Source organism: Carassius gibelio, chromosome A9 (assembly GCF_023724105.1).
Source record: "Carassius gibelio isolate Cgi1373 ecotype wild population from Czech Republic chromosome A9, carGib1.2-hapl.c, whole genome shotgun sequence".
Lineage (NCBI taxonomy): Eukaryota > Metazoa > Chordata > Actinopteri > Cypriniformes > Cyprinidae > Carassius > Carassius gibelio.
The window spans coordinates 26,520,148-26,546,399 of NC_068379.1; the positions used below are offsets into that span (position 1 = coordinate 26,520,148).

Consider the following 26,252-nt stretch of genomic DNA (forward strand, 5'->3'; position numbering starts at 1 on the left):
AACCAACCATGCAGTGTCCTAAAAAAGAAGTACTCAGATTTTCATGTAGTACTGATCTTGGCATCTCCACGAGGGCCTTTCTGATGTCATTTCCTGCTCTTAGGGTTTCTTGTCACATGCATTGGTCACATGACAACAAAATTATTTCCTGTGTGCTTTTTGTAATACACTGACTTAATTGTTTGTTCTAATAATAGATCATTTTAGTTATGATTTTAGTTTTAGGATTCAATTCAAGGAATATTTTTTCACATTTTACTACAAGATTGTCACACTTTTTTTTTGAGACACTGATCAAACACCAGACTGGAATATCAGAACAGTGATATTTGAATATTATTTATATACTTTGATAGTATTTATTAACTAATTTACTGAAATTAATTTTATTATTTTTATTTTCAATTATCACTTTATTTTCAGCTGAAGTTTTAGTAATATGTTAAGTGCTATTTTTATGCTAATGCCATTTTTTATGTTCTTGTATTATATTTCTATTTTGCCCATTTTCATTATTTTTATTTAAGTTTCATTTTTATTTTGACCTTTTTATGACATGATACGATCTTTAATTGTCAAATCAAATAACCCCTAAAAATATTTAATAAATATTTTATTAAATAAATAATTATATATATATATATATATATATATATATATATATATATATATATATATATATATATACAAATTACAAATATATAATATATATATATTATATATTAAGATATACACACTCATATTCTATTCAATGTTTATGGAAATATTTTTTCAATTTTTTACTAGATTTACCACCTTTTGGAGACATTTGATGAACTCAGGATTAAAGATTACGTCATATTCATATATATTATTTTCTTCAGTATTTTTTTTTTTTTTTTTAGTACTTTTCATCATTGTTTGTCTTTGACCCATAAGTGCATATTGAATGACAGTACCTGGCAGTTTCTCTCCACTCAGCATCCTCTCCGTCATGCAGGCAGATCTCATCCAGCTCGGTGAAGAGGTCGTGTGGGATGTGCTCTTCATCACCATCCTCAGTGCCCAGCAGAAACTGCACCCTCTGGGAGGGAGTATCTGTGACACAGCATTTCAATGACCTCAATAAACTACCAAGCTCAGTTGAAAGGGGTCACACGGCTAAAATAGGCAGCCAAAAGCATCAGAGACCAAAGCTGTTCTGTGTTCAACATGCATTATGTCCATAATAATAAAGCACAGAAAAGAAGCAGATGCTCTCTAGCGGGACTGAGTCATCATGGTGAGCTGCTAAAAGAGCAACACACACTCCAACTCAGAGCCTGTCGAGATCACAGCGAAACACACACACACACACACACACACACACACACACACACACACACACAGAGAGCTTCAAAGATAAATGATATAACAGGACAGACCAGCAAAGAGAAACGGAAATGATGAAAGGACATCAGAAGGAACAGAGGATGACAGCAAACATGCAGAAATAAAGCAGATGGACAGAAAAGACAGATTTTCTTACTCAGTATTATTCTCTTGTTTTTCTATAAATATTTAAACACTCTTAATTCAAGATTTACTTATGATGACATTTTTACTTTTATTTTAATTAATTTAAATGGATTAAAACTAAATCTATTTTTGAAATAAATATAAATTAACAAATACATTTATTTAAATGGCAGATAGTTTTTAGAAAACAATATTAGTATCTTAAATAATTTTGTGTCTCGACTTAAATGTATCTTGAATTAACCCTATAAAGCCTGATATATGAAATAATAGTCTGAAAATAATAATAATAGTAATAGTAATAATAATTAACCATGTAAAGCCTGACATATGAAATAATAGTCTGAAAAAATAAATAAATAACAATTAACCCTGTAAAGCCTGATATATGAAATAATAGTCTGATAATAATAATAATAATAATAATAATAATTAACCCTGTAAAGCCTGATATATGAAATAATAGTCTGATAATAATAATAATAATAATAATAATAATAATAATAATAATAATAATAATAATAATAATAATAATTAACCCTGTAAAGCCTGATATATGAAATAATAGTCTGAAAATAATAATAATAGTAATAGTAATAATAATTAACCCTGTAAAGCCTGATATATGAAATAATAGTCTGAAAAATAATAATAATAATTAACCCTGTAAAGCCTCACATATGAAATGATAGTCTGAATTAATAAATTTAATATAATATATATATATATATATATATATATATATATATATATATATATATATATATATATATATATATCTTTTTTTTTTTTTTTTTATTGAAAAATTAAGATGAAATTCTTAGCTTATACAATAAATCAATGAGATCTTTATAATAGTATAGCAGACTGCTTACATAAAATGATATAAATATCAGTTGTCACTCTAGATCTCCCAATAATATCTCATAAATACTGAGTAAGAAAGTCACTGACGGAAGGATGGACGGTTACTGTATGAAGGTGATTCTCGTCCGTCTTCGACGCCTGAGTCTCTCTCCTTGCTCCTCTTTCTGTGTCGGTGTCCGTGATGCCGATGACGGCTGTGGGTTCTTCTGCCCAGAGGAACATGAACCCCGATATACAGAGTCCTGTGACCTGTCCGACAAACACAAACACAAACACAAGCACCGCTGAGAGATGACATTCAATCATAGGTGTGCTTTTCACATTTCATCTTCTGAGTTCATTTGTTAAATAGCACAGGTCTCAAAGTAAGCATAACTGAAAATAAACATCATGCACACTGTAAAAAATATTTTTCAAAATGTAAATTGAAGTATGTTTTAAAAGAAAATTTCAGTTTCATTTCAGTTTTTCTACATGTTCGTTCCCATTTCTTTGCATTTAATAGTGAAATTTACCAGCAATTTCTGCGTGTAAACAGTTTCTACACCCATTTTTTTCAGTGCATTTGGATAAAAACAAAATATAAGTAAATAAATAAAAAATGTTTCATTTGCATGTAAAATGGGACTTCTCTGGTTTTTAGTATTAATAAGATCAAATACACTATTTACTTAAAACAATCATATAATACAATATTTTGAAATATAAAAAAAATATTAATAAGTATTAATAGTATGTTATTAATATTAATAGTGGGTTACACCCCATAACAAATATTATTAATATTAAAGAGACAAAGTTCACATTTAAAATGTGCATTTTATTTACTGAAATATATTTAAATGAATACATTATACAGTCCCTTTACATCCCTGTAAAATCTGCTAATATTATTATTAAAGAGACCACATTTTCTGTGCATCGAATTAACTAGAAGTACATTAATAATCAACATTTCAACATAACCGACATGTATAATTAATATTGTAAATTATTGGATGGATTTTCTTTTTCCTGTCTCTGACTGCATTATGGGATTGTCTTCTCCATGAAAGATGCATGCATTGCTGCTTTAGTATTTGTCTAAAATAAGGCATCTTAGAAGGCAGCATAATTATACCGTGACTCGTTAGGAATAATTATATTGCATAATTATGAAATATAAAATAATTATACAGCTGCCTACCTTTTGGAACAGATGCTGCTTTAAATATCTGATACCTTATGTCTGTAGTTTCTGTACTGAAAGCTGACACCAATTCCTTGTGTGTGTAAATAAAGTGAAGTGGATCAAGACACTTTTGTAGTACAATTTTTGGTACAGTAACTACATTTACTAAATCCATTTAACTAATAAAGTCATCTGCTATTTTTAAACAGTGCTAAACTATACAGATAACACTCATCACTTTAATATGACCCGTGGGCTTAAATGCTGGGAAAACATAACATCTGTCCATTATATATTATTATATAACATCTGTAACGGATGCCATCATATAGAAAACAGATCTGCCTGTTAAAATGGCTCTAAACAGCTGGATGAAATCAGACTTTAAATTATGTCCTTGATTCACATAACATTATGAGAAAGACTGAAAGCAGTGGGAAACGAGCTTATAGATCCATTTCCAAAGCTTTAGACGTTATTCTGCTGACATTGTGTGTTTCCAAACACTGGAAAGTCATGACATTTATAACTTGAGATAATGTGCAGATCAAAAACACAAGACCGGAATATCAGAACTGTGTTATTTTAGCATTATTAATATACTTTTATACTATTTATTTGATCATTTGTAGTGTTTATAATATAATTGATGTATTATTATAGTATATAAATATATACTATAATATTACTAAAGTGCTATTTAGTATTATTATACTATTTATATTAGTATTATTTATATAATTTAAATACTAATACAGTATTATATTTTACTATAATATTATTGTTAGCTTTTATTTTTTATAATACCTGTTTGTGTTATGTGCATTTGTCATTTTTATTAAATTTTATTTATAATTATTATATTTTGCCTATATTTATTTTATTTTTAGTCTTATACAGTTTAGTTAAAGTTGCTAAGGAAATATTTCTAATTTTTATTTAGTCTTTTCTTTTTTGTTTTTCTTTATTTTTATTTAGCTATTTAAAGAAAGCTATTTTAGTATTATTTATATAATATTATGATATTTATACTATATATATATATATATATATATATATATATATATATATATATATATATATATATATATATATATGATGTAGTATTTACATTATTTTTTAATATTATAGAATTTGTAGTATAAGCTTTAATGTTCGTATTTTTAGTTTTCATTTTAATTTTAGTTTTGTTTTAGTAATGTTTGTTGCATGCTTTTGTCATTTCTTGTAGTTTTTTTTTTGTCTTCTAAGGTCTAGATTTTCATCTGATATTTCTATTTGATTTTATTTCAGCTTTATTTCAATAAATGCTATTCATTTTGAACAGTTTAAGCTTGTTTCAGAGACTTGAGGGTAAGATCTTTGCTTAATGCAACCACCACAGAAACCACTCAGAACATTTCAGCAGTGAAATAGCAAGAAGTGGGGAAATTATCACTTCATATTTTCTTATTTAAGCACGAAATATCCTGTATGCATGAACACGCAAGGTGTTTTTAGGTTGTTACTATTTTGTGATCTTCAGGGCAGATCCAGATTGAATCTGAATAAATGACATTTATCCAAATTCTGAAACTGCATTTGTATTCATAAGCCACAGTGAGTGGGCAAAAGTCATATTTTTGATCTCACAAGCAGTTTTGTCAGTACAGCTCAGTCTAATATATATGGGTCCTATATCTTGACAGTCGGCTCATTACTGCATGGAATTGTGGGTAATATCCACATAATTTCAGCCTGTCCTTGTCAGAGAGATGCAGGCGAACAGTGAATCTGCCTGCTGCTGTCACACACTTATTTCGCATCTTACAACTTGTCGTCCCACTATAATGCAGAGTGATGAATTAGTGAGGTTTTCTTGACCAAACATAGTGTATTCAAAACCCTGATGAAATCAAAATGGGAATTTTGTAGTTTCCAGTTCATGTCTGTCAGAAATCGTTAAAAAAATCTGACAGCACAGATATAAATACAATATTATAGAATAATAATAACATGTTATGTCGCTGTAATAATTCATAATAATTACAAAAATAATATTTATGTTAATGCATATTAATATTAATGATAAAAAGACCAAATACACATCGTTTTTATTAAGATCAATATTATAAAATATTATATAATTAATATTAACATTGAATATACTAAATTTACCACTAAAATATTAATAATAATAATATTATTATTATTACAATTATTAATAAAAAGTACATAAAATATTATGTAATAGCAATTGAATTTTACACTTCTGTAAAAGTTATTACAGAGACACAATTAAAATTTAAAATGTACATTGTTTACTTAAAAATATTTATATTGTTATTAAAAATATATAAACTATTATTTAATATTAATAGATTTCTACACCCCCGTAAATATTATTGATAATATTAATATTAAAGAGACAAAACTGACATTAAACAACACTAACAATATTAGAGAGACAAAAATAAATATTTAAAATGTATTTACTTAAATTAGTTAAGCTGTTACAATATATATATATATATATATATATATATATATATTCATAGAATTGTACACTCTTGTAAAAAATATTGATAATAGTACAAAATGTACTCAAAATTCACATTCTATTTGCTTTAAAAAATATTTAAATTGTCATTATTAACAAATATTATATAAAATAGTATATTATATCAGTAGTACTATGTTACATCCCTGCTACAATTAAAATTAAATTATATATTATATTATAATTTAAATATTGATCTGATTCAATGTAAAAGGAACAACTATCTGCTAATTGCCTAAATGTATATGTATCATCTTGTTTCAATAGAAAACACATCAGCACGAGGAAGAAACCTGCTTTTATCAAGACATGAGCTCTTCAAGTTCATCTGCCAAAGTTAGAAACACATACTGTGTGAATAATGAATGCATAAAACATAAACAGAAAAGCATGTGATTATTTCAGACGTGTGGGATATGGAGCCTCTGTTCAGACACTAAGAGTTTGATGACCCATTTATTAGTCTAATTTGGATCCTGTAATTATTCTCTGCCTCTTTCTCGTCATCAAACAGTAGGATGTAAAAATAGCAGACGGGGAACGAGAGCAGCTGACGTCGTCTGCCGTCTTTGAGAAGATGCATGAGTAGCTGCTCTTTTTTCCCTTCGAATCGCTCTCAAATACCAGATATCTGTCCTCCCACCTGGCTCTCGATTCATGACATGGCAGATAAACACACACACACACACACACACACACTCAGGGGGGTAATGCTCTTGATTTGCCACCCACAGACTTTCCTCTCAGACTGCCATTAAGTTCTTTGTGTAGTTGATGCTCTAAAACAGCTCAGTATTATGGTTTGTGTGTGTGTGTGTTTGTGTGTGTGTGTGTGTGTGTGTGTATGACAGTAGATACAGGACTGCTCATTTTCTACAATTGAAGCTGTCTTTTTGAAGATACTGTATACTTCATCAACGGCACAATGAAAATAAAAAACTATTCGAATGTCAAATTCACAATACATGATTTGATGTCAGTGTAAAATGCATTGCAAACAGTGAGGCATTTTATCGGTGTATGTATATATGCAGATTCAATATATACATTCTATATATACAGAGGGTGCAAAAAAAGTATTATTATTATTTTTTTTTAGTTGTGAGCAAAGATTACTGAAGCACGTTTTACGAAAATATACTATGTCAGTCTTTCTACAAAAAAAAAAATCACATTTAATTCAACTTATTATTATTACTATTATTTGTGAAACTTACTAGCAGTTTATGGGTGAAAACTGCTACGAAGTGTATCATCCTAAAGCTCACCAAAGCAGCATTTATTTAATAAAAAATACAGTAAAATAGTAATAATGTGAACTATTTTTATAATTTAAAATAAGAGCCGTTTATGTGAATATTTGTAAATATGTAATTTATTTCTGTGATGAACAGAAAGTTCAAAAGAACAGCATTTATTTGAAACAGAAGTCTTTTGTAACATTATAAGTGTCTTTACCATCAATTCTGACCAATTTAATGCATCCTTAAAATATGAATTCCTACTCATTTAAAACATTTTAAAAGCTCATGCATTAGAATTTGGCGCAAATCGGTAAATGCATAACAAATAAAAATAATTGCAATAAATAAAATCAGACATATGATATTCAGAATTTTTTTTTTTTTAAATGCATGTATGTCTTAGTATGTATTTACCTTCTAGCTCCTCCTTCTCCAGTCCAGCTTTAAGCATGGAGTGAGTGCCTCCTCTGTCCACCACAGCCTCCTCATCATTCCTCTGAGAGAGAGAGAGAGAGAGAGAGAGAAAGAGAGAGAGAGATGTCAGTGTGAAGGTCTGTCTCAGAGTGACAGGTGAAATGGATGCGTCTCTCTGACAGATGCACTCGTCCCGGACCGTCACACAGAGACAGATACTGACCACACACACATTCATCTGACCCTAGCTGTGCAGAAGAGTGGAGAATGAACTAGCTTTGAACCTTTTCTGAAGATAACGTGAGTGCATGTTTCCCAGAAAATCTCCAAACCTTCTCCATATATTAATATTGTTACATATTACATTTATTAGAACTCTTAACTATGAACTATTTATTAAACAAATCACACTACACGGCAATATTATAAAACAGGCAACATTTCTTATTTTCATTTAGGTTAACGTGTTCTAAAAAGAACACACTTAAATGTACTAAAATAACCATAACATTTATAAAAAAAGAATAAAAATGACAAAAATATAAAATTACTAACTGAAATCGAAATGAATACAGAAAATGTAAATATTAATAAAAACTGTAATATTATCTCAATGATACTAAAGAAACACAGTCCATGAAATAATAATATTAATATTTATATGAACAAATATATAATATTAATAGTATATCACAACCTATGTAACATTAACATAACATTAAAGAGACAAAAATTTAATTTAAAATGCACATTCTATTTACTTAAAAAATATATTTTTGGATGAGATTGATAAAATATAGATGGTTAAAATGGCATTGCTATACAGTTGCTAAGCTCCATACAGGTTTAGAGTGCCATAAGAGTGAGTAAATAATGATAATCAAATGCACTGCTGTAAAAATGAACTAATGCATTGCTTGAGGTCGCTGCTGTATTTTCATCTGGTTCCTCAATGTACTGCTCTATTTTCTATGGGAACAACTATGAGACAGTTACCATGGTTACTAATGTAGCCAACAGCATGAAATCAAACCGACTCTTTAACAAAGACTCATTTTCATATTGAAAGCTTCTCCACAACTTGACACTGAAATTTACCTTTAATTTCTCTTTAAAAGAAAAAAGAGTGCTAGAGAGGTATAGGAGCAATTTACAACTGTCATCTATATATATATATATGTATTAAATGGTAGTGTAAATGTTGAGATATATGTTGAATATAACTATTCTAGCATAGTTTTAAATAGTTTGCATGTATGTGTGCAACAGTAGTATTGTATTTTTTTGGTAGGTCTGTATCTCTGCTCTTATGTAATTGCTCTGAGGGTTGATCTTGGCTCGGTACCATCTGTTTTAATGCTGCGTGTTTTTTCAGTAATGAGGCGCTAAAACAGTAGCTTGTTGCGATTAGCAGCTGGTCAGTAATGCTGTCTGTTGAGGGAATCTCGAATAGAAACTGCGTTAACCCTGTTCATTAGACCAGCAACCATTCTTTTGCACTAATTAAAGATTCCCTCAAGAGCTCGTTATGACACTCAGTTGTTTTATGCTGAAGCTGAGCGAAGAGTAAGTGTATACTAGTTGTATTTCTGCATGATACAGATACAGCGAATGAACTGAAGTTTGCTATATTTAAAACCTGCCTTAAATATTCACGTTATAACTCTTATACTGTACATATTCTGTGAAATGTATAATTGTTCTTTCATCAAGGAATGATGTGAATTACAACCAACAATGATTGATTAACTTAAAGAAAATCTGTTGGATTTTGACCTTTTACAGAGACGCATTTGGTCAATGCATTTAATCAGATCATCTTGCATATTGTCATTTCAACGCTATCTCACGACCAATTCGACCAATTTTACGAGGTGGCTTATTCGTACGAAGTTGCACGACCTCACTCATACGATTTTATATAGGGGTGCTCCGATCACGATCTATATATATATATATATATATATATATATATATATATATATATATATATATATATATATATATATATAGGATTTCCGCAAAATATTTGGCAGCACAACAGTTTTCAACGTTGTTAGTAATCAGAAACGGTTATTGAGATTTTAATTTTTTTTTATGTAATTTTGACCAAATAAATGCAGCCTTGGTGAGCAGAAGAGACTTTTTTCAAAAACATATAAAAAATCAATCCGACCTGTAGTGTATTCCTTGAATAAACCTGATTCGAAATGTTTAATACAGTATTAAAAATAATGGCACAAAATTATGTTCCACAATTTTTATTTATATGCATCAGTAGTAATAATCAGCCATATTTATTTCTTAACATTTGAACATGAAAAATGCCTCTTCAGTGGCACATATTTGACTGATGATAGTAATGAATCACTGAATCAGTTTTTAATCAAATTGATTCACTGAATCTAATATTCTGAACGGATTCAAATATGAATTGAACTCTAACAGGATTTTATCTACTGATGTTTAAATCAAACATGCTATTAAAACACAATAGGAACACATACATGTATTACATACATGTATAAGCACTCAATCCTGGAGTAGTTTATTATTAAGAGTGTGCACATATTTTATTTCACTTCAATAATCATATTTTCAAGATGACTATGCATTGCTTGGAATCAGCATTTGTTTATTGTAAAAGCAATTCAATATAATCTGTTCAAAAGATGAACATAAATATGGCTAGTTTTGGAAAGAGTAAGACTGAATGAGTTAAAATGATTATGAGATTGAATCAAATAGACTATTTTATTAGATATTGATTATATAGATAAATGCTAACATAAACACAGTATTTATTGCATATTATAAATCACAGATATTCTTATTCTTACCTGTTTCATTTATGTATGACTGACAAATAGGAATCACATTCAGTTCATTGGGTTACGTTAAAACTGTGTAATCCAAATGGATGGACGTGTTATATTCAATTAAAATATCAATCTTAGAATTAGATCTAAAGTCTTGCCTCAAATGTGAATTTTGAAACAGTTTAGTGCTTTAAAAATATAAGTTTGAGAGCAAGCTGCAACATCACTACGGCATCCTGATGCTTATTGCTTTATTAACCACGAGAAACAATTATCTTGATTTCTTTAAAATGGCATAAGGTTCTTTCTCTCTCAGACACACACACACACACACACACACACACACACACACACATAAGGCGTACATTCAGATGAGTGCCTTTTGCCCTGCCTAAAATATGAATAGCATGTAATCTCCATGAGGACTAATCTCTTTATCCCGAATCCTCTCCTCTTATGACCAAACCGCCACACACTCTCCTTCTGTGTGGATCTGCACACATCCGAGGCTGTAATCCAGTAAAGAGACGACACACTACACTACACACTCTCTCAAGTTCATGTGAGGGAACAAAACAGAAACAAGCCTCAATACAGTGAACTAAAAAATTACGTTTCTTTAAAGCCGACGTGCATCATTTCTGCACCAACAGGATCACCAAACTGAATGGAAGAAATAAAGACACTGCACATCTGCCACTGGTCAAGCAAATAGATAGTCCCTCCCCAAAATGTGCCTGGTTCGGTGACTTGCTCAAGGGCACCTAAGTCATGATATTGCCGGCCTGAGACTCAGGCCCACAATCCTAGGATTAGGAGTCAAACTCTCTAACCACTAGACCACGACTTCCCTTAAATAACTGAGCTATGACAGAACAGTGTCTCATAAAGCTGGTCTGTGCGACAGCTATAAATAACGGCTGTATGTTCTGCATACAGTGGTTAATACACATCTCAGATGGACTGGATCAATAAACCGTTGCAGGTTCCATGTCACCAAACCCAATACTTGCAAGGACATTCAGTTTTTTTTGAATATCCAGCAAACCAGCTCATAAAGACTTATTCTAAGGATGTTTTACTAATGTTCACAACACATTCAATTAAGAAAACAATGTTCAAAACATAAGTTGTTTATCTACTTCATTGTTTATTTTCATTGCAAATGTAACCAAATGTTAAACTGTATAATTTGGCAAACAGTATGGGAAAATCTAACCATTCAAAAATTAATTCAAAAAATCTGATGAAACATAGTGAGAATGTTACTTTTGAATGAATCTGGACATTCTAAATCAAGTAACATAAATTTTTTTTTTAAACCAATTCAAATTCCAATTCCAATTCGGAATTCAAAACAGCGTGAACAATGGATGAATAATGCTTTTGCAATCAAATTTTGAGAAAACGTTCAAAAGCCGGAAACTCTGATATTAATGTTACTGGAAGAACGTTTGTTCATAACTTTAGAGAACCTTGTCAGAATGTTTGGAGAACTATACAGTTCATGAGCAGAACTGTAGATTTTACTTTGCTATTTGTCGGAGAAACCCTCTTGTAAACAGCACGTAAAAACAAATGAAACTGTGATCGCCTAGTTGACATGTCAGTCAGACAGGCGCAAGATGAAGCTGTAAAGAGTATGAAACTGATAGTCACCATCTTGTTTTCATCGCTATTCTCTTGTGGATCAGATAGATTCCAGCTGGCAGAAAGAGACCGCTTTGGTATAATTTTAGAAGTGTCTGAAAAATAACACTTTAATCATTTCAGCTCTTGTTTTCTCAGTATACAGCTCCATTATTACTGAATATAATCTCGCTTTTGTGGAAATTTCCAAAGAACAAGTATTTTGGATTTCCCCCAAAATAACAGAAAGAGCAGTCAGCTTAATTTTAATGCTGTTTACTTAGAGAAAATGGACACAAATTGACATGAAATCCTCTTAGCCACAGGAAAAAATACTTTTGTTCACTTAAACCTCGTGAAAGGATGAACTCACAGAAGATGGAAAGGTTCTGGGCGAAGTAACATGCAACACTGACCTGCCAAAACACAGCATAGATTTTACTACATGCTTGACCCAAAGCATGCTGAGATGCAAGAGTGGGATCCATCTGTCTATCTACTGTACATACCTACCTACTGGGTTTTTGTTGAGGGAACCAGGATGATGCAAACTTAGGCTACGTTCACACCGCAGGGCTTAATGCTCAATTCTGATTTTTTTGAAAAAATTCGATTTTTTTACAAGGCCATTCACATTTCCAATTAAATTCGAACTTTTGTGATCTCCTGTGTGAACGTGAAATGACCCAGAAGTGACCCGCATGCGCAGAAGAGTACTCAACGGTGAACAACGTCACTCGTTGTTAGCGGAAGTAGTTAACGTTAAACATAGATGTCAACAACAGTGTAGTCAACAGCGGAGCTCTTTTTGCAATATTAAAGTTATTTCACCCACGGAGCCAGCACAATTACAATCTTCTCGTTTTAAGAAGAAAATTAAAAAGAAGGTCTTTGGCCATGGCGTTTTGAGGAGCAATGTTAGCAACGTCGGTACAGAGAAACCTCTGGGTGCGGAGTCGAGTGGTGGGATACTGCTGTGAGTGGCTCTTCTCGTTCCCGCCTACTTCAACGCAGAATTATGGCATTTGTAGCGTATCAATGACATACGGGTCGGATACATGTGGCTTGGCCGTTCAGACGGAGGTCGCATTTCAAAAGATCGGATACGTATCGGATTCAGGACCACATACCCAAGTGGCCTGGGTCACATGTGAAAAGATCGGATCTGTGTCGTTCAGACTGTCATGAAAAGATCAGATATAGGTCGCATAGGGGCTAAAAAATCTGAATTTGGTCGTTTCAGCCTGCAGTGTGAACGTAGCCTTATGGGTTTACCTACAAAAATACGCCTATTGTGGTTTTGCTACACATTGAAAGTCAATTCCTCGAACATTCCTCAAAATAAAGAAACTCCTACTGGTTTGGGCTGTCATGAAGGTGTGCAAATGATGACAGACTTATCATTTTTTGGTGAACTATCTCTTTAAAGCAGTATGAGAGCGGGAGATTAGTGAACGTCCCGTGATGGTTCACATTGATTTAATTGGATAAAGCAGATAATCATAAGCATCCTGAAAGGGCAGATGGAGGAGAATATCACTATCAGCTGCAGCACAGTAAATCCATACAGGGCAGTTAAGTGCAGTAAATGCTGTAGAAGCCAATGGATGATCCAAAAGCTATTTCAAGGAAAGCATGTTCACTCGGCGGCCATATTTGCAACACCTCTGGCCAGCAATTTCGGGTATCTTAGACCAAGTCCTGTCCTCTTTGAATGAGTCGATCCTGAAATCTCAAAAACGGCTTGTCGAACTGTCCCATAAATATTGTCTCCTAAGACCAAATAGTGTTATAAAAGCTTATATTCCAGGATGAAGAAGTTCTTGCAACTTTCACTAATGTTTTTTTACAAGTCATATAAATGTTAGAGGACAAAACATAATTTTTAATTGAACATTCCTATAGCTTTATTAATATTTGACGAAGGTTGAACAAGATTCTTAGAACAATATTTTCAGAACGTCCTTCTTATGATGTAATTTGTATTTGTTGAATGTTCTAAGAAACATTAGGGTTTTTTTGGAACCTTCAAATAACATTCTAATCACGACAAGGAAACTAAACATTTTAACATTCTTAAAATGTTAAAAATAAACATTCAAATAACATTATATTTTGGGTAAAAATAAAATCAATAGAATGTAAGAAACATTTTAGTCACCTTTGTATAATATCGCACAAGGCATGCAGGAAAAATACTAGGCTTAATCGTGTGCACAATTTACTATTTCGTTCCCCTCAAATTATAAATTGTGCACACAATTTACTAATACTTTCCCTTGATTTGCTTAATCAAGCACGATTTATAAATCAAGAGAACGAATTGGTAAATTGTGTGCACGATTTAGCAAATCGAGGGAAGGAATTAGCAAATCGTGCGCATTGGCTGTTTTATATAGAAGGCAGGACGTATTCAGATGCATTCCACCATATTGTGTGTTGCTGTATTTCTCAAGTAATATGAGTGCACCATCTTTCTATATTTTAAGTCTTTAGATGAGCTTCTTAACTACAAACCCGATTCCAAAAAAGTTGGGACACTGTACAAATTGTGAATAAAAACGGAATGCAATGATGCTGAAGTTTCGAAATGTTTAAACTGAGAAAATGTATCATTTAAAGCAAAGAATAAGTTGATTTTAAATTTCATCAACATATCTCAAAGGCCATGTTTACCACTGTATGGCATCTCCTCTTCTTTTTATAACAGTCTGCAAACGTCTGGGGACTGAGGAGACAAGTTGCTCAAGTTTAGGAATAGGAATGTTGTCCCATTATTGTCTGATAAAGGCTTCTAGTTGCTCAACTGCCTTAGGTCTTCTTTGTCGCATCTTCCTCTTTATGATGAGCCAAATGTTTTCTATGGGTGAAAGATCTGGACTGCAGGCTGGCCTTTTCAGTACCCGGATCCTTCTTCTACTCAGCCATGATGTTGTAATTTATGATGTATGTGGTCTATCATTGTCATGTTGGAAAATGCAAGGTCTTCCCTAAAAGAGACGACGTCTGGATGGGAGCATATGTTGTTCTAGAACTTGGATATATCTTGCAGCATTGATGATGCCTTTCCAGATGTGTAAGCTGCCCATGCCACACACACTCATACAACCCCATACCATCAGAGATTCAGGCTTCTGAACTGAGCGCTGATAACAACTTGGGTTGTCCTTGTCCTATTTAGTCTGGATGACATGGAGTCCCAGTTTTCCAAAAATAACTTCAAATTTTGATTCATCTGACCACAGAACAGTTTTCCACTTTGCCACAGTCCATGTTAAATGAGTCTTGGCCCAGAGAAATCGCCTGAGCTTCTGTATCATGTTTAGATATGGCTTCTTTTTTGACCTATAGAGTTTGGATTGTGTTCACCGACAATGTTTTCTGGAAATATTCCTGAGCCCATGTTGTGATTTCCATTACAGTATCATTCCTGTATGTGATGCAGTGTCGTCTAAGGGCTGAAGATCAGGGGCATCCAGTATGGTTTTCTGGCCTTGACCCTTACGCACAGAGACTGTTCCAGATTTTCTGAATCTTTGGATATTATGCACTGTAGATGATGATAACTTCAAACTCTTTGCAATTTTTCTCTGAGAAACTCCTTTCTGATATTGCTCCACTATTTTTCACCGCAGCATTGGGGGAATTGGTGATCCTCTGCCCATCTTGACTTCTGAGAGACACTGCCACTCTAAGAGGCTCTTTTTATATCCAATCATGTTGCCAATTGACCTAATAAGTTCCAAATTGGTCCTCTAGCTGTTCCTTATATGTACATTTAACTTTTCCGGCCTCTTATTGCTACCTGTCCCAACTTTTTTGGAATGTGTAGCTCTCATGAAATCCAAAATTAGCCAATAAATTATTCCATTCCTTTTTTACTCACAATTTGTACAGTGTCCCAACTTTTTTGGAATCAGGTTTGTACATGACGTAGTGTTAACTACTTGAATATGCAAATAGTTAGCTGTTCTTAAATAACTGAGAAAAGCTCTGCTCCAAACCCTGAAACATACATCCTGCTCTTCACAAAGCAAAATTCATTGTGAAAAGTTTTAACTATGCAAGACTCATTTTGATACTTGCTATAAAATAATACGCAAGTATGCTACATTGTCATAGTTGTTTGACCCTGAATTGTACAAAAACTGTCTCAATGTGTTTTTCAATCAGAAAGAAGGAAATGAGTGGTTTTATAATTAAAAGGACATTGAAACAGTTAATTAATTTTACATATTTAGGTGTTATTTTAGACTCTCATTTGAAATTTGAAATGCATGTTAAGAAGCTATGTAGAACAATCAAAACAAATCTGAATTGTTTTTACATGATTAGACCATATATATCCTTGAAAGCAGCCAAGTTATACATGCATGCAATGATTTTTTCACACTTATCTTACTGTGTGACTGTCTGGAGTCAGGTTTCTCAACTGACTATTAAACCTGTTAGATCCCTATATAAACAAACACTAAAAGTTTTGGATAAGAAATCAACCAGATGGCATCACTGTAGCATTTTACAAAAACATAGTTTGCTTAGTTTTGAAAATTGTATAAATTCATCTGTTATTAAAATGTTTTTTAAATGTTTAAACGATCTTGCGCCAAAAGTTATATGCAAATTAATATCAAAACAGAGTAGTAGGGGGATCGCTACAAGAGGTGCAATTACACAGAACTGTATAGCACCACAGAGAAAAACTAAATTTGCACAATCTACATTTACTGTTCAAGGTACATTGTTATGGAACAGCTTGTCAGCTGAATTGAAAATGCAAACACAGTTGAATGTTTTTCAAACAAAACTGAAAAAATGGTCCAAACAAAGGCAGATATGTGCACATTGATGGTTGTACATAGACTTAGTTGTTTATTTTATTTCATTTCATTTGTTGTTTTTTTGTTTGTTTGTTAATAAACTGATAAATAAATTGCATAAAACAATATTTTGCATAAACTATTTTCCAACTTTCTCTCTACTTTGTCTAACTACAACTTATGTCATGCCTGAATAAAAGTTTAACAGAATATTGCTGAGCAAGATACATGCAAATGAGATCGTACAAATTCATAAGAAATAATTACCAATTAGCTGAAATTTAAAATAGTTATGAATGGCTATGAGACTGTGTTGAAATAACACATCTGATTTAAACGAAACTAAAACCATAAAAAATACATAACAATAAAAAAAAACATGTTACTTGAAATAAGATAAACGTTGACTGACATAAAATAAAATATAAAAAAGCATTATTTTATGTGGGCTCACACCCACAGCAATATTTTTCAATTTCATTTAGTTTAACTTACAAAAATAACTAAAACTAAATCAACTAAAATTTATAAATAAAAATGAATAAGTACTATTGAGACAAAAACTAATAAAAATAAAACACTAACATTTAAGTGAACACATAAAATAAAAATAAAGTCAAAACCATATCAAAATTAGGTCCCACTTTATATGAAGTGTCCCTAATACCTGTGTACTTGAATAGTAACTAGATGTGTATATAGTATGTAACCACATTGATACATAGTATCTACAGCTCTAATGTTTGTGTAACTACACATATGTAACAACCCACTGAATGGTATGTGTAAGTACAAATGTGTAACAGGACACTGGTAACAACACTTTTTGGTAATGAAAGTACAAGTGTGTAACAGGACTAACAGCACTTTTTGGTAAAGAAAGTGTTACACTTTATATTAGCTTTATCATGTAATGTTACAGAGCAGCGGCCAGCAAGTTAAGCTTTACATAAAAATTGTGGATGGTGTCCAGAATGTTACACTTTATATTAAGGGGACATTTCCTGAGGAGTTACCATGTAAGTACACTTGTATTACAGTAGTGCAACAACTCCTACTTGAGATCCAACTCCTCCACTTTACATATCCCTAAACCTATGCTTCTCTATCCTCTGGATCCCATCTCTACCCCCTGCTTCCAATTACTCTTATATATATTGTTGTTTCAAAATGTAATTATATGATTGAAGTGAAAAAAGTGTTGTTACCAATGTCCTGTTACACATTTGTACTTACACAAACCATCCTGAGGTTTGTTACATAAATATTATAGCTGTAGCTACTATGTACCAATTTGTACTTACACTGTACTTACATACTACATACACATTTAGTTACTATGTAAGTACACAGGTATTAGGGAGAATTAAAATTTGGACACAAAATTATAATGGTATATCAGTTATACTAAAATAACACTGTAACAACCAAATTAGTAAATTATTCATTTTTAATTCAGAATTCATTTTAACCTGTACTTTGTCAGCAATGAAGTAGGCCTACATATATTTTGTCACTCAGCTTGTTGCGGTGCATTATGATATTGTCTTCTGCAATGCAAATATTTAGATATTTTTAATAATGCCATAAAATGCTGGCTAGGAGCTACATTCTCAAGAAAATAAAAAAGGCTGTTGATGGGATGGTACCCTAAGGTCAAAAAGTAAAAAAAATAAAATAAAATATTTGTACCTTATTTAGCCCTAAATGATCCATATTAGTTATTTAAAAGTACATGTTAGTACCTAAGGTGTACATATTTGTACCTTTTATGAAAGGATACCATCCCAATGACAGTTTTGAACTTTTATTTCTCATAATCCTAGTAAGATGGCGAGGGATGAAGCAGGACAGTGTCAGAGATCTGGTCTTCTTGGCCGACATCTGCAGCATGTAACCTGCTTCTTACTGTAGCAGTGGAGGCTTCCTGCACCCCTCCTCCACAGCGCTAACCTTGCATCTGATCAATGACATTCAGCCTGCAGAAAACATGCTGCATCCTCTGCAGTACACAGACTACATCACCCACAATTTGCACTATTGCACTCAGTTCACACAAAGTGCAAAAACAGCTCAATTTAATTCTCTAAAACATGCATATTTTCTGGCGGTATTAATACTGCAACACACAATCAAGGGCATCATAAAAAAATGCATGTATTTGCTAAATCCTAGAATTTGGCAGTGTTTGCATGCAGCAGATGCCACTAAAACCTGAACCACAGTAAAACCAGTCTTCCGCTCATACCTTAGAGTCCAGTCGGCTGTAAAGGTCCAAATTCTGCATATCCCTGGTGTTTCTCTTTCAAGATTCAGAATGAGTCAGGACCGCTTCACCTCATGCAGCATGCGCTTCAACTGATGTACAACTACAGTGCATGCACACACACACACACACACACACACATACACACACACACTCACAGCGATTACAGCAGTGACATCAGCAGCATCTCTCGTAAGTTCAAACTTAGACTGTCTTTATCTCATTCTGTCTCTCTCTCTCTCTTCTCATCCCGGTGTTGCACCAGTGTATTCTGCCCGCCTCCTCCACAGAGGCATGCTGGGAGTGGACTGCTGACCTGTCACAAGAGGCATGACCTTGTTCTCTCTCTTGCTTTATACTCACAGTTCTCACCAGTTTGGTCTCATATACCTGCTAGCATTTCCATTCATCTCCGAGGCAGTTCTTGGCACGTGTGTGACTCTCTGGAAGAACTATTTAAGCCAGTAACCCCAATCAGCCAAAAACATGACTCATCGGTCTAAAGTCACAGAAACACAATGTCATGAAAACATTGAATGACTGACGACTATCCTGTGCTGTGACATCACAGACAGGGAAAAATATAAGTCTATTTCATGATTTTAGGAGACATACAAAAAAACACGTCTTGAGAGTCCGAGAGTATTCATTGTGTGATGAAGCCTATTTGAATGCAGTTTTAAAGCCTATTTTTTAGACATGATATACTTAAATTATATCACACAAGCAAGAGTGCTATTTTCCCGAATATCAGCATGTGAGCATAACCATGAATGTGATATGGATTTTTTACAACAGTTGAACAAACAAAAAGTTAATACTTAGTGAGTCGCTCAAATGAATGATTCAACGAATCACTCATTAAGACGGACTTGTCGCCACCTACTGGTGTTTTTTTGTCATTTTTATTTATCCATGACAGCACAAAAACACACTCAGCTCGCTCAAAATAACATTTAATTATTGTCATCAACAATAACTAACATCATTTTTAATCAACAATATTGTTCATATACTTAAGGTTCATATGTTTTTGAACGATATCACTTGTTCGCCTGTTCGCATAACTAAAAAAGACAATAAATGTAACTATATTAGTGTATGTGTGTGTTTGTTTGTGTGTGTGTGTGTGTATGTATTATAAAAGTTTTTGTATCTATATCCTCCGCGAAATTTTAACTTTAGCATATGGTTTTATCCAAATTGGCTTATAAATTGCAAACTTTAAATTGTGTATGTATGCTTCAAGTAAATCAAAAGTTGACGAGTAATAAACCTGTATTTCATTCAATCATTAAACAATCATTCAATGTAATTTTTTAACTAACATTCATGTATAATTTGCTGTTCTGTTGGAATGAATTGTGAGTCAAGTCAGGGATTCTTAATAGTGTGACATTCAAAGTTTCTTTGATAAAATATGATGCAGGGAACTTGAATGAAGTTAAACTTTTAACATGATGTTCAAATGGTTTTGGAGCAGAGCTAATGAAAAGAATCAGTTCTGAAAAATGATTCACTTCAATGTGTCGCTTGAATACATTTAACTTCATACAGTAAGAACAACTAAAGCATTAATACAAAATTGAGTTTCCATGGCCGTTCCAGCTCCAAAATTGATCAAATTCGCTACTATCATGTATGAAAATCAATACTCTACACTGTTCATCATTCACCTTTGTCTGCCCTTGTCTAGAAGCAGATCAAGTTCTCTCAGAAAAGAGAGAAAGCAGTTTCGACTTGACTCTCAGTGCAAGGCATTTCACTGATCCTTTGCTGCTTTGCATCAGGGATTTTCCTCATTTAAAAAATGTGCGGTCTGCCAAAACAATACATAAATGATTCATTTCAAGAACATAACCAACAAAAAGCCAATGCAACTCATCTAATAATGCTGCATTGTAAAATCAGAGAAGAATTATTTGAAAAACATGCTATAAATCTCTGATACGCAGCTAGATTACTGTGACTATGCATCATTCCGCTGACAATTCAAGGTCACTTCTGACTAAAATCCTGCAGGAATTAGCATGTGTTGAGTAGTGTTCTTGTATATATCTGTGTCCTTTTGGTGTCTTGATGTTCAGTGCTGCTGAATGCATGAAAAAGCATTGAAATGTCCTTTCTCAGTCATGCTGGTTAGATTGAATAATGTCAGATGCATTGAAAATAATTTACACTGACATGTTCTGGAACAGCGTTCCTGGACCTTCGGATCAAAATGCATTGGCAGTTTCTCTGTCAATCCAATCCGTCCATCAATGAATGTTGCATGCATTCCGGTTTATGACAAGATTCTGGCATTATATCAACCATCGTAAAATATGTGTGTATTAAACATTTCAACTCACCACACTTTGTCTTCCAGGAGAGGTGACCACCTGCAAAATACAAATATTTACAGATCAAATTCATGTCATTTGTTTCGACTCACTATACTAATTACTCTTCATTAATTAGCACGCTACAGCATTCACACATATTCAGGACTTCTTCACAATTTTCTGATTTGTGTCAGTGCATACCGTTATGTATTGTTTATACACTATTTGGGGGAAAATCTAATTGTGATTTTTCACACAAAAAATAAATAAATAAATAAATATTTTAAACTTAATGTAATATTATGATTTCTAATGCAACAATTATTATTATTATTATTATTAAATATAGTCATATTTCTTGCTGTTTTTGTCAATGAATTTAAATAATATGTATTAATATTTGTATTATTATTATTTTGATAATATTAATTATTATTATTTAACATTTTGATGATAATAATAATAGTTATTATTATCATTATTATTATTATTATTATCAAAAAAACGAGACAAAAAAATTGCAAGAAATATTACTACTTTAGTAATAATACGCTGCTTAAATGAACACAGTGCTGCGCTTTACTTTGAAAGACACAGTGCATACATTTATTTATTAGAGCACAATTGTTTTTTATGTTTTTTTTTTTTTTGCCATATTGTGCCATATTGAAATATTGTGATTTCAGGTTTTACTTTGATTAATTGTGCAGCTCTACTATGTATTAAAAGCACAGTGATGTATTAGTTCGAGGGATTGTGGGATTGACAGCAGAGCACAGCAAGTCGCGACAGCGTCAGAAAGTTATGAAATGCTGAACTTTATGCAAAACGCAGGCGAACTCTGTTGACATCTGTCGAACGAAAAAGTGATGCAAATGCATTTAATTCTGATAAAAAATGCAGTTTGCATGCTTTAGTTTCAGCTAAACTGTGGCTGGGTTTACAAAAGCATATTAAATGACCATATAGACATTAAATAAACCATATAGTTTGAGCATTCACTGAAAGGCAGTCATACTCTTGCAGTAAAACTGATGCCAGGTGGCACTGAGGGAACTTCTACTGGCTCTGATTTTATTTGACCCTTTAAGAGAAAGAGCATGTTTAACAGAGGAGGTGCCGGGACATCTTCCCTATCAAACGCAATAATCCTGGATATCCAAAGAGCACCAATTAGTTTGAAAAACACCCTCAGAAGCCTTGCGTACATGTTTAATCTCTGCTAAGCGCCATTACATGACCATCTCTAGCAGATTATCCAAAGTATTGCGAGAAGACTTAGGATGCATTTTTACTCTACTATTCATACATATGAGTACATTCATACTGAGATTACCAGCTCTGGACTACTACAACCGATTAGTCTAGACAATATGCTTAATTGGATCTTAAATATCATCATCTTGGAAGCACAATTCACCTGCTTAAGCGTGACATAATCGCCATCAACAGATGTAAGTGTCTGTACTGCTCAATAACAAGCAGCATTGTTCATCTGCTCAAGACTCTGTACAGCAATTATGAAATGAGTTCCACTAATAAAGTATATAAAAGACGTTTAATAAAAAGTATTGTCACATGATCCAAAAATGTTTTTACACCACACATATCATTTGAATTATATATGTATGTATGTGTGTGTGTGTGTGTGTGTATAAAATACTTTATAATGTTTTACAACATTTGTTTTACTGCTTTGATTTGGCAGACAAAAGTTGTATTATTAATTATATTATATATTTGTTTAAAATAAATTAGATAAATGACTTATAAATTAATTCAAATATTAAAACATTGTGAAATTATATCAAACAATATTTAATATAATATTTTATTCACGTAAAATATTTTTATATTAAAATTAAAATTATATGTATATTAAAATTAAAATAATATTTATATTAAAATATTTGAAAAAGTATATTATAAAATGTTTAGGAATATTTTACATTTATATTAAATTGTTTTACTACTTTTTACTGCTTATTTACCAAATAATTAAAAAAATAATAATAATAATCACAGTCATAAACTACTTAAATTACTGTTACAACCTTTGTTAAAATGCCACAGAAAACTATTTATAAAAAATACAAATACTAAATACTAAATTTAGTATTAATTCAACAACAACTCTATTCAAGTCACTGTCTCACAATAATGAAAAGAAACGTTCTGAGGTGATTAGAGGTGCACGCTTGAATAATTAAACATTATGCATGTTGTTGTGTGGAACAGGCCTCCAACACACACACACACACACACTCAGCCGCTCAGAGTCTCTGCAGGCTTATACTGTATTTAATGAGCAAAGTTGAACCACGTAAAGTTAATGATCTGATTCTGAAGCGATTTAAACGCTTTCATCACTAAATGATGTAGCATACTTGCTGAAATATATATTTAGAAACTGATTCATCTCACTCAGACACAATCTCCTCTCAGAAATCACAGGAACAGATAGGCTTGGACCGCCATTTGTCACGTCAAAGATAAAAATAGAGATCACAAGTGCTAATGAGCTCCAGCCTGATGAAACTAGGCCTGTCTGAGATGCTCCGGATAGCTGGAGGTTTCTAGACTAAGATCTGGATTCATATGAAGCTCACAGGGTTTATTGATCCAGAAACTGGAGAGGAATGTGTTGTTTGATTGAACTGTTCCCCATAAATCTGATGAGCAGTGATCTCACAATCAAATGAAAGCCACTTTAGATCAGTGGTCCTCAACTGGTGGGTATCAACCCTATCTTCATGAATAGAAATAGAAATATTAATGTTTGATCTTAAGATCATTTTTGATGCAAAATGTCAAATCTGAAGCAAAATCAGTTGCATAGCATCTGTTAAATGCCTTTATGATTTTATTGGCCTCGGGCTGTTGAGCTCATAGCATCCAGTCATTGCATATGTAAATGTAAAAAAACACTATATATCACGTGAGACCTATATATTATATTTATCAAAATAAAATAAAAATGTTACACAATTTTAAATAAACTAAATAAATATAATGAATAATAAAAATACTTATATATATATATATATATATATATATATATATATATTTTTTTTTTTTTTTTTTTTTTTTTTTTTTTACAAAAATCATATTTGAATATTAAAAGCAATTATAAAAAAATAATAGTCAAATATCTGTCAGCGTTACAGTAAAGAAAATTTGAGAGTGAAAATGTCACAATGCAAGAAAAAATGTCATCCTATTTTTGAGGCCCATTCAAATGTATAATAATTACATAAACAGAATTATTGTTATTTTAAATTTAATCAAGGTACATTATTTTCACGACAAATGAATAGCTTATCTTATATTTGTATTATTATTTTAATAATCAAAGTCAGTCCATCAAATATTTCCATGAAGTACAGTATACAATTACCTTAACCTTTGAATATCATATCCTTCTTCACAATACAAATTTGGCAGGAAATGTATGCTTAATTGCCATGAAAATTGCAATGCAATCTTGAGTAATGCTTCTTTTTATTTACTCATAATTTAATCTCTTCGTCCTGCTGATTTTTTTTCTCTCGTGTGTTCTCAAGTTGGTTAAAAATGGTACAAATCAATTTTCTCATGTCGATTAATGACGTTTCATGCATCTTGCATGTAAATACTAATACAGATAGTCTACGATCAACCTGTGAACGCGTTGGTAAAATGCGTGCTGATCTGCGACATGTAACATGCGTGTCGCATTCGAGGCGCAAAACACGCACGAGCGTCAGTCATTCAGTCGAGCTCGAGATCTCTCGCGCACGCATTCGATCAGTTCATAAGATCCCGATCAGACAGATGCCGCGCGTTACAGTTTATAACACGACTGTTGCAGAGCGTCTTACCGCGGGCAGCAAAGGCTCCATTTGTGCGCATTGGTCCTTCACGTCCATCTTCTGTACCTGTAGATCAGCTCCGGCGCGTGAAGTGCGTACTGCGTGCAGCGTCACCGATCAGCGAGGAGGATGTGCTCTGCTCACATATTTGGTGCAGTGATATTATTACACTGCTCACTCATGAGGGCGCATGTATGACGCAGCAGTGGGTAGTAGCTCCACAGGGGAGGTGTATAATGTTATAGTCCCTCGAAATGTGTCAGGACTGCTCCTTATAAGAGAGAGTACAGATGCATGCTGTACGAACAACTCAGGGAAACACAGGAGAACATGCAGAACTTATAGTCATGCATCTTCCTAACCAGAGATTTTGGATCAAATCAATGTAAAGGGATAGTTCACCCAAAACTACAAATTCTGTCTTCATTTACTCCCCCTATTGCATGGCTTATTTTTCCGTTTTTTTTTTTTCCAGTTTCTGATTTTTTGTGTGTTTCACAAAGGAATAAAAGAAGTTTGGCAGACTGTGGGCAAGATTTAGCATGTGTGCATACAATTATTTGCATTTTTATTTTATTGAGATAAACTTTAGATGGTGGTCACCCTTGTTCCGAGAAAAGTTTCACATGCAACATTCCCACGAAAACAAACATTTCTCTTGGCCAAAACAATATTCTCGTGCTATTCTCACCATGTTTCATTTGGAAAACCATTAAGTAGCTTATTATTGAGTATTTAATGGAAAGATCCCACAGTGTATTTACCTCTATACTGTGACAACATGCCCCACTGCAAGGTCAGCATATGTTTA

At 32.6% G+C, this 26,252-nt stretch overlaps 1 protein-coding gene across 2 annotated transcripts in view; it reads right to left on the reverse strand.

Annotated features, from left to right (window-relative positions):
- LOC128020275 (sodium-driven chloride bicarbonate exchanger) overlaps positions 1-25,608 on the reverse strand; it is a 56,199-nt gene extending 30,591 nt beyond the window's left edge. The window contains exons 1-5 of one of the 2 annotated variants that reach the window (XM_052607109.1): positions 25,451-25,608; positions 21,618-21,647; positions 7,733-7,814; positions 2,470-2,613; positions 939-1,077 (exon numbers count right to left, since the gene is read on the reverse strand). In XM_052607109.1, coding sequence (XP_052463069.1) covers positions 939-1,077; positions 2,470-2,613; positions 7,733-7,814; positions 21,618-21,647; positions 25,451-25,498 — 443 coding nt within the window. In that variant the 5' untranslated portion in view covers positions 25,499-25,608. Of the gene's footprint in view, positions 1-938; positions 1,078-2,469; positions 2,614-7,732; positions 7,815-19,248; positions 19,350-21,617; positions 21,648-25,450 lie in introns of those variants that run through there. The other variant, XM_052607110.1, reaches the window with a different exon arrangement.
- Between the last annotated feature and the right edge of the window lie 644 nt (positions 25,609-26,252).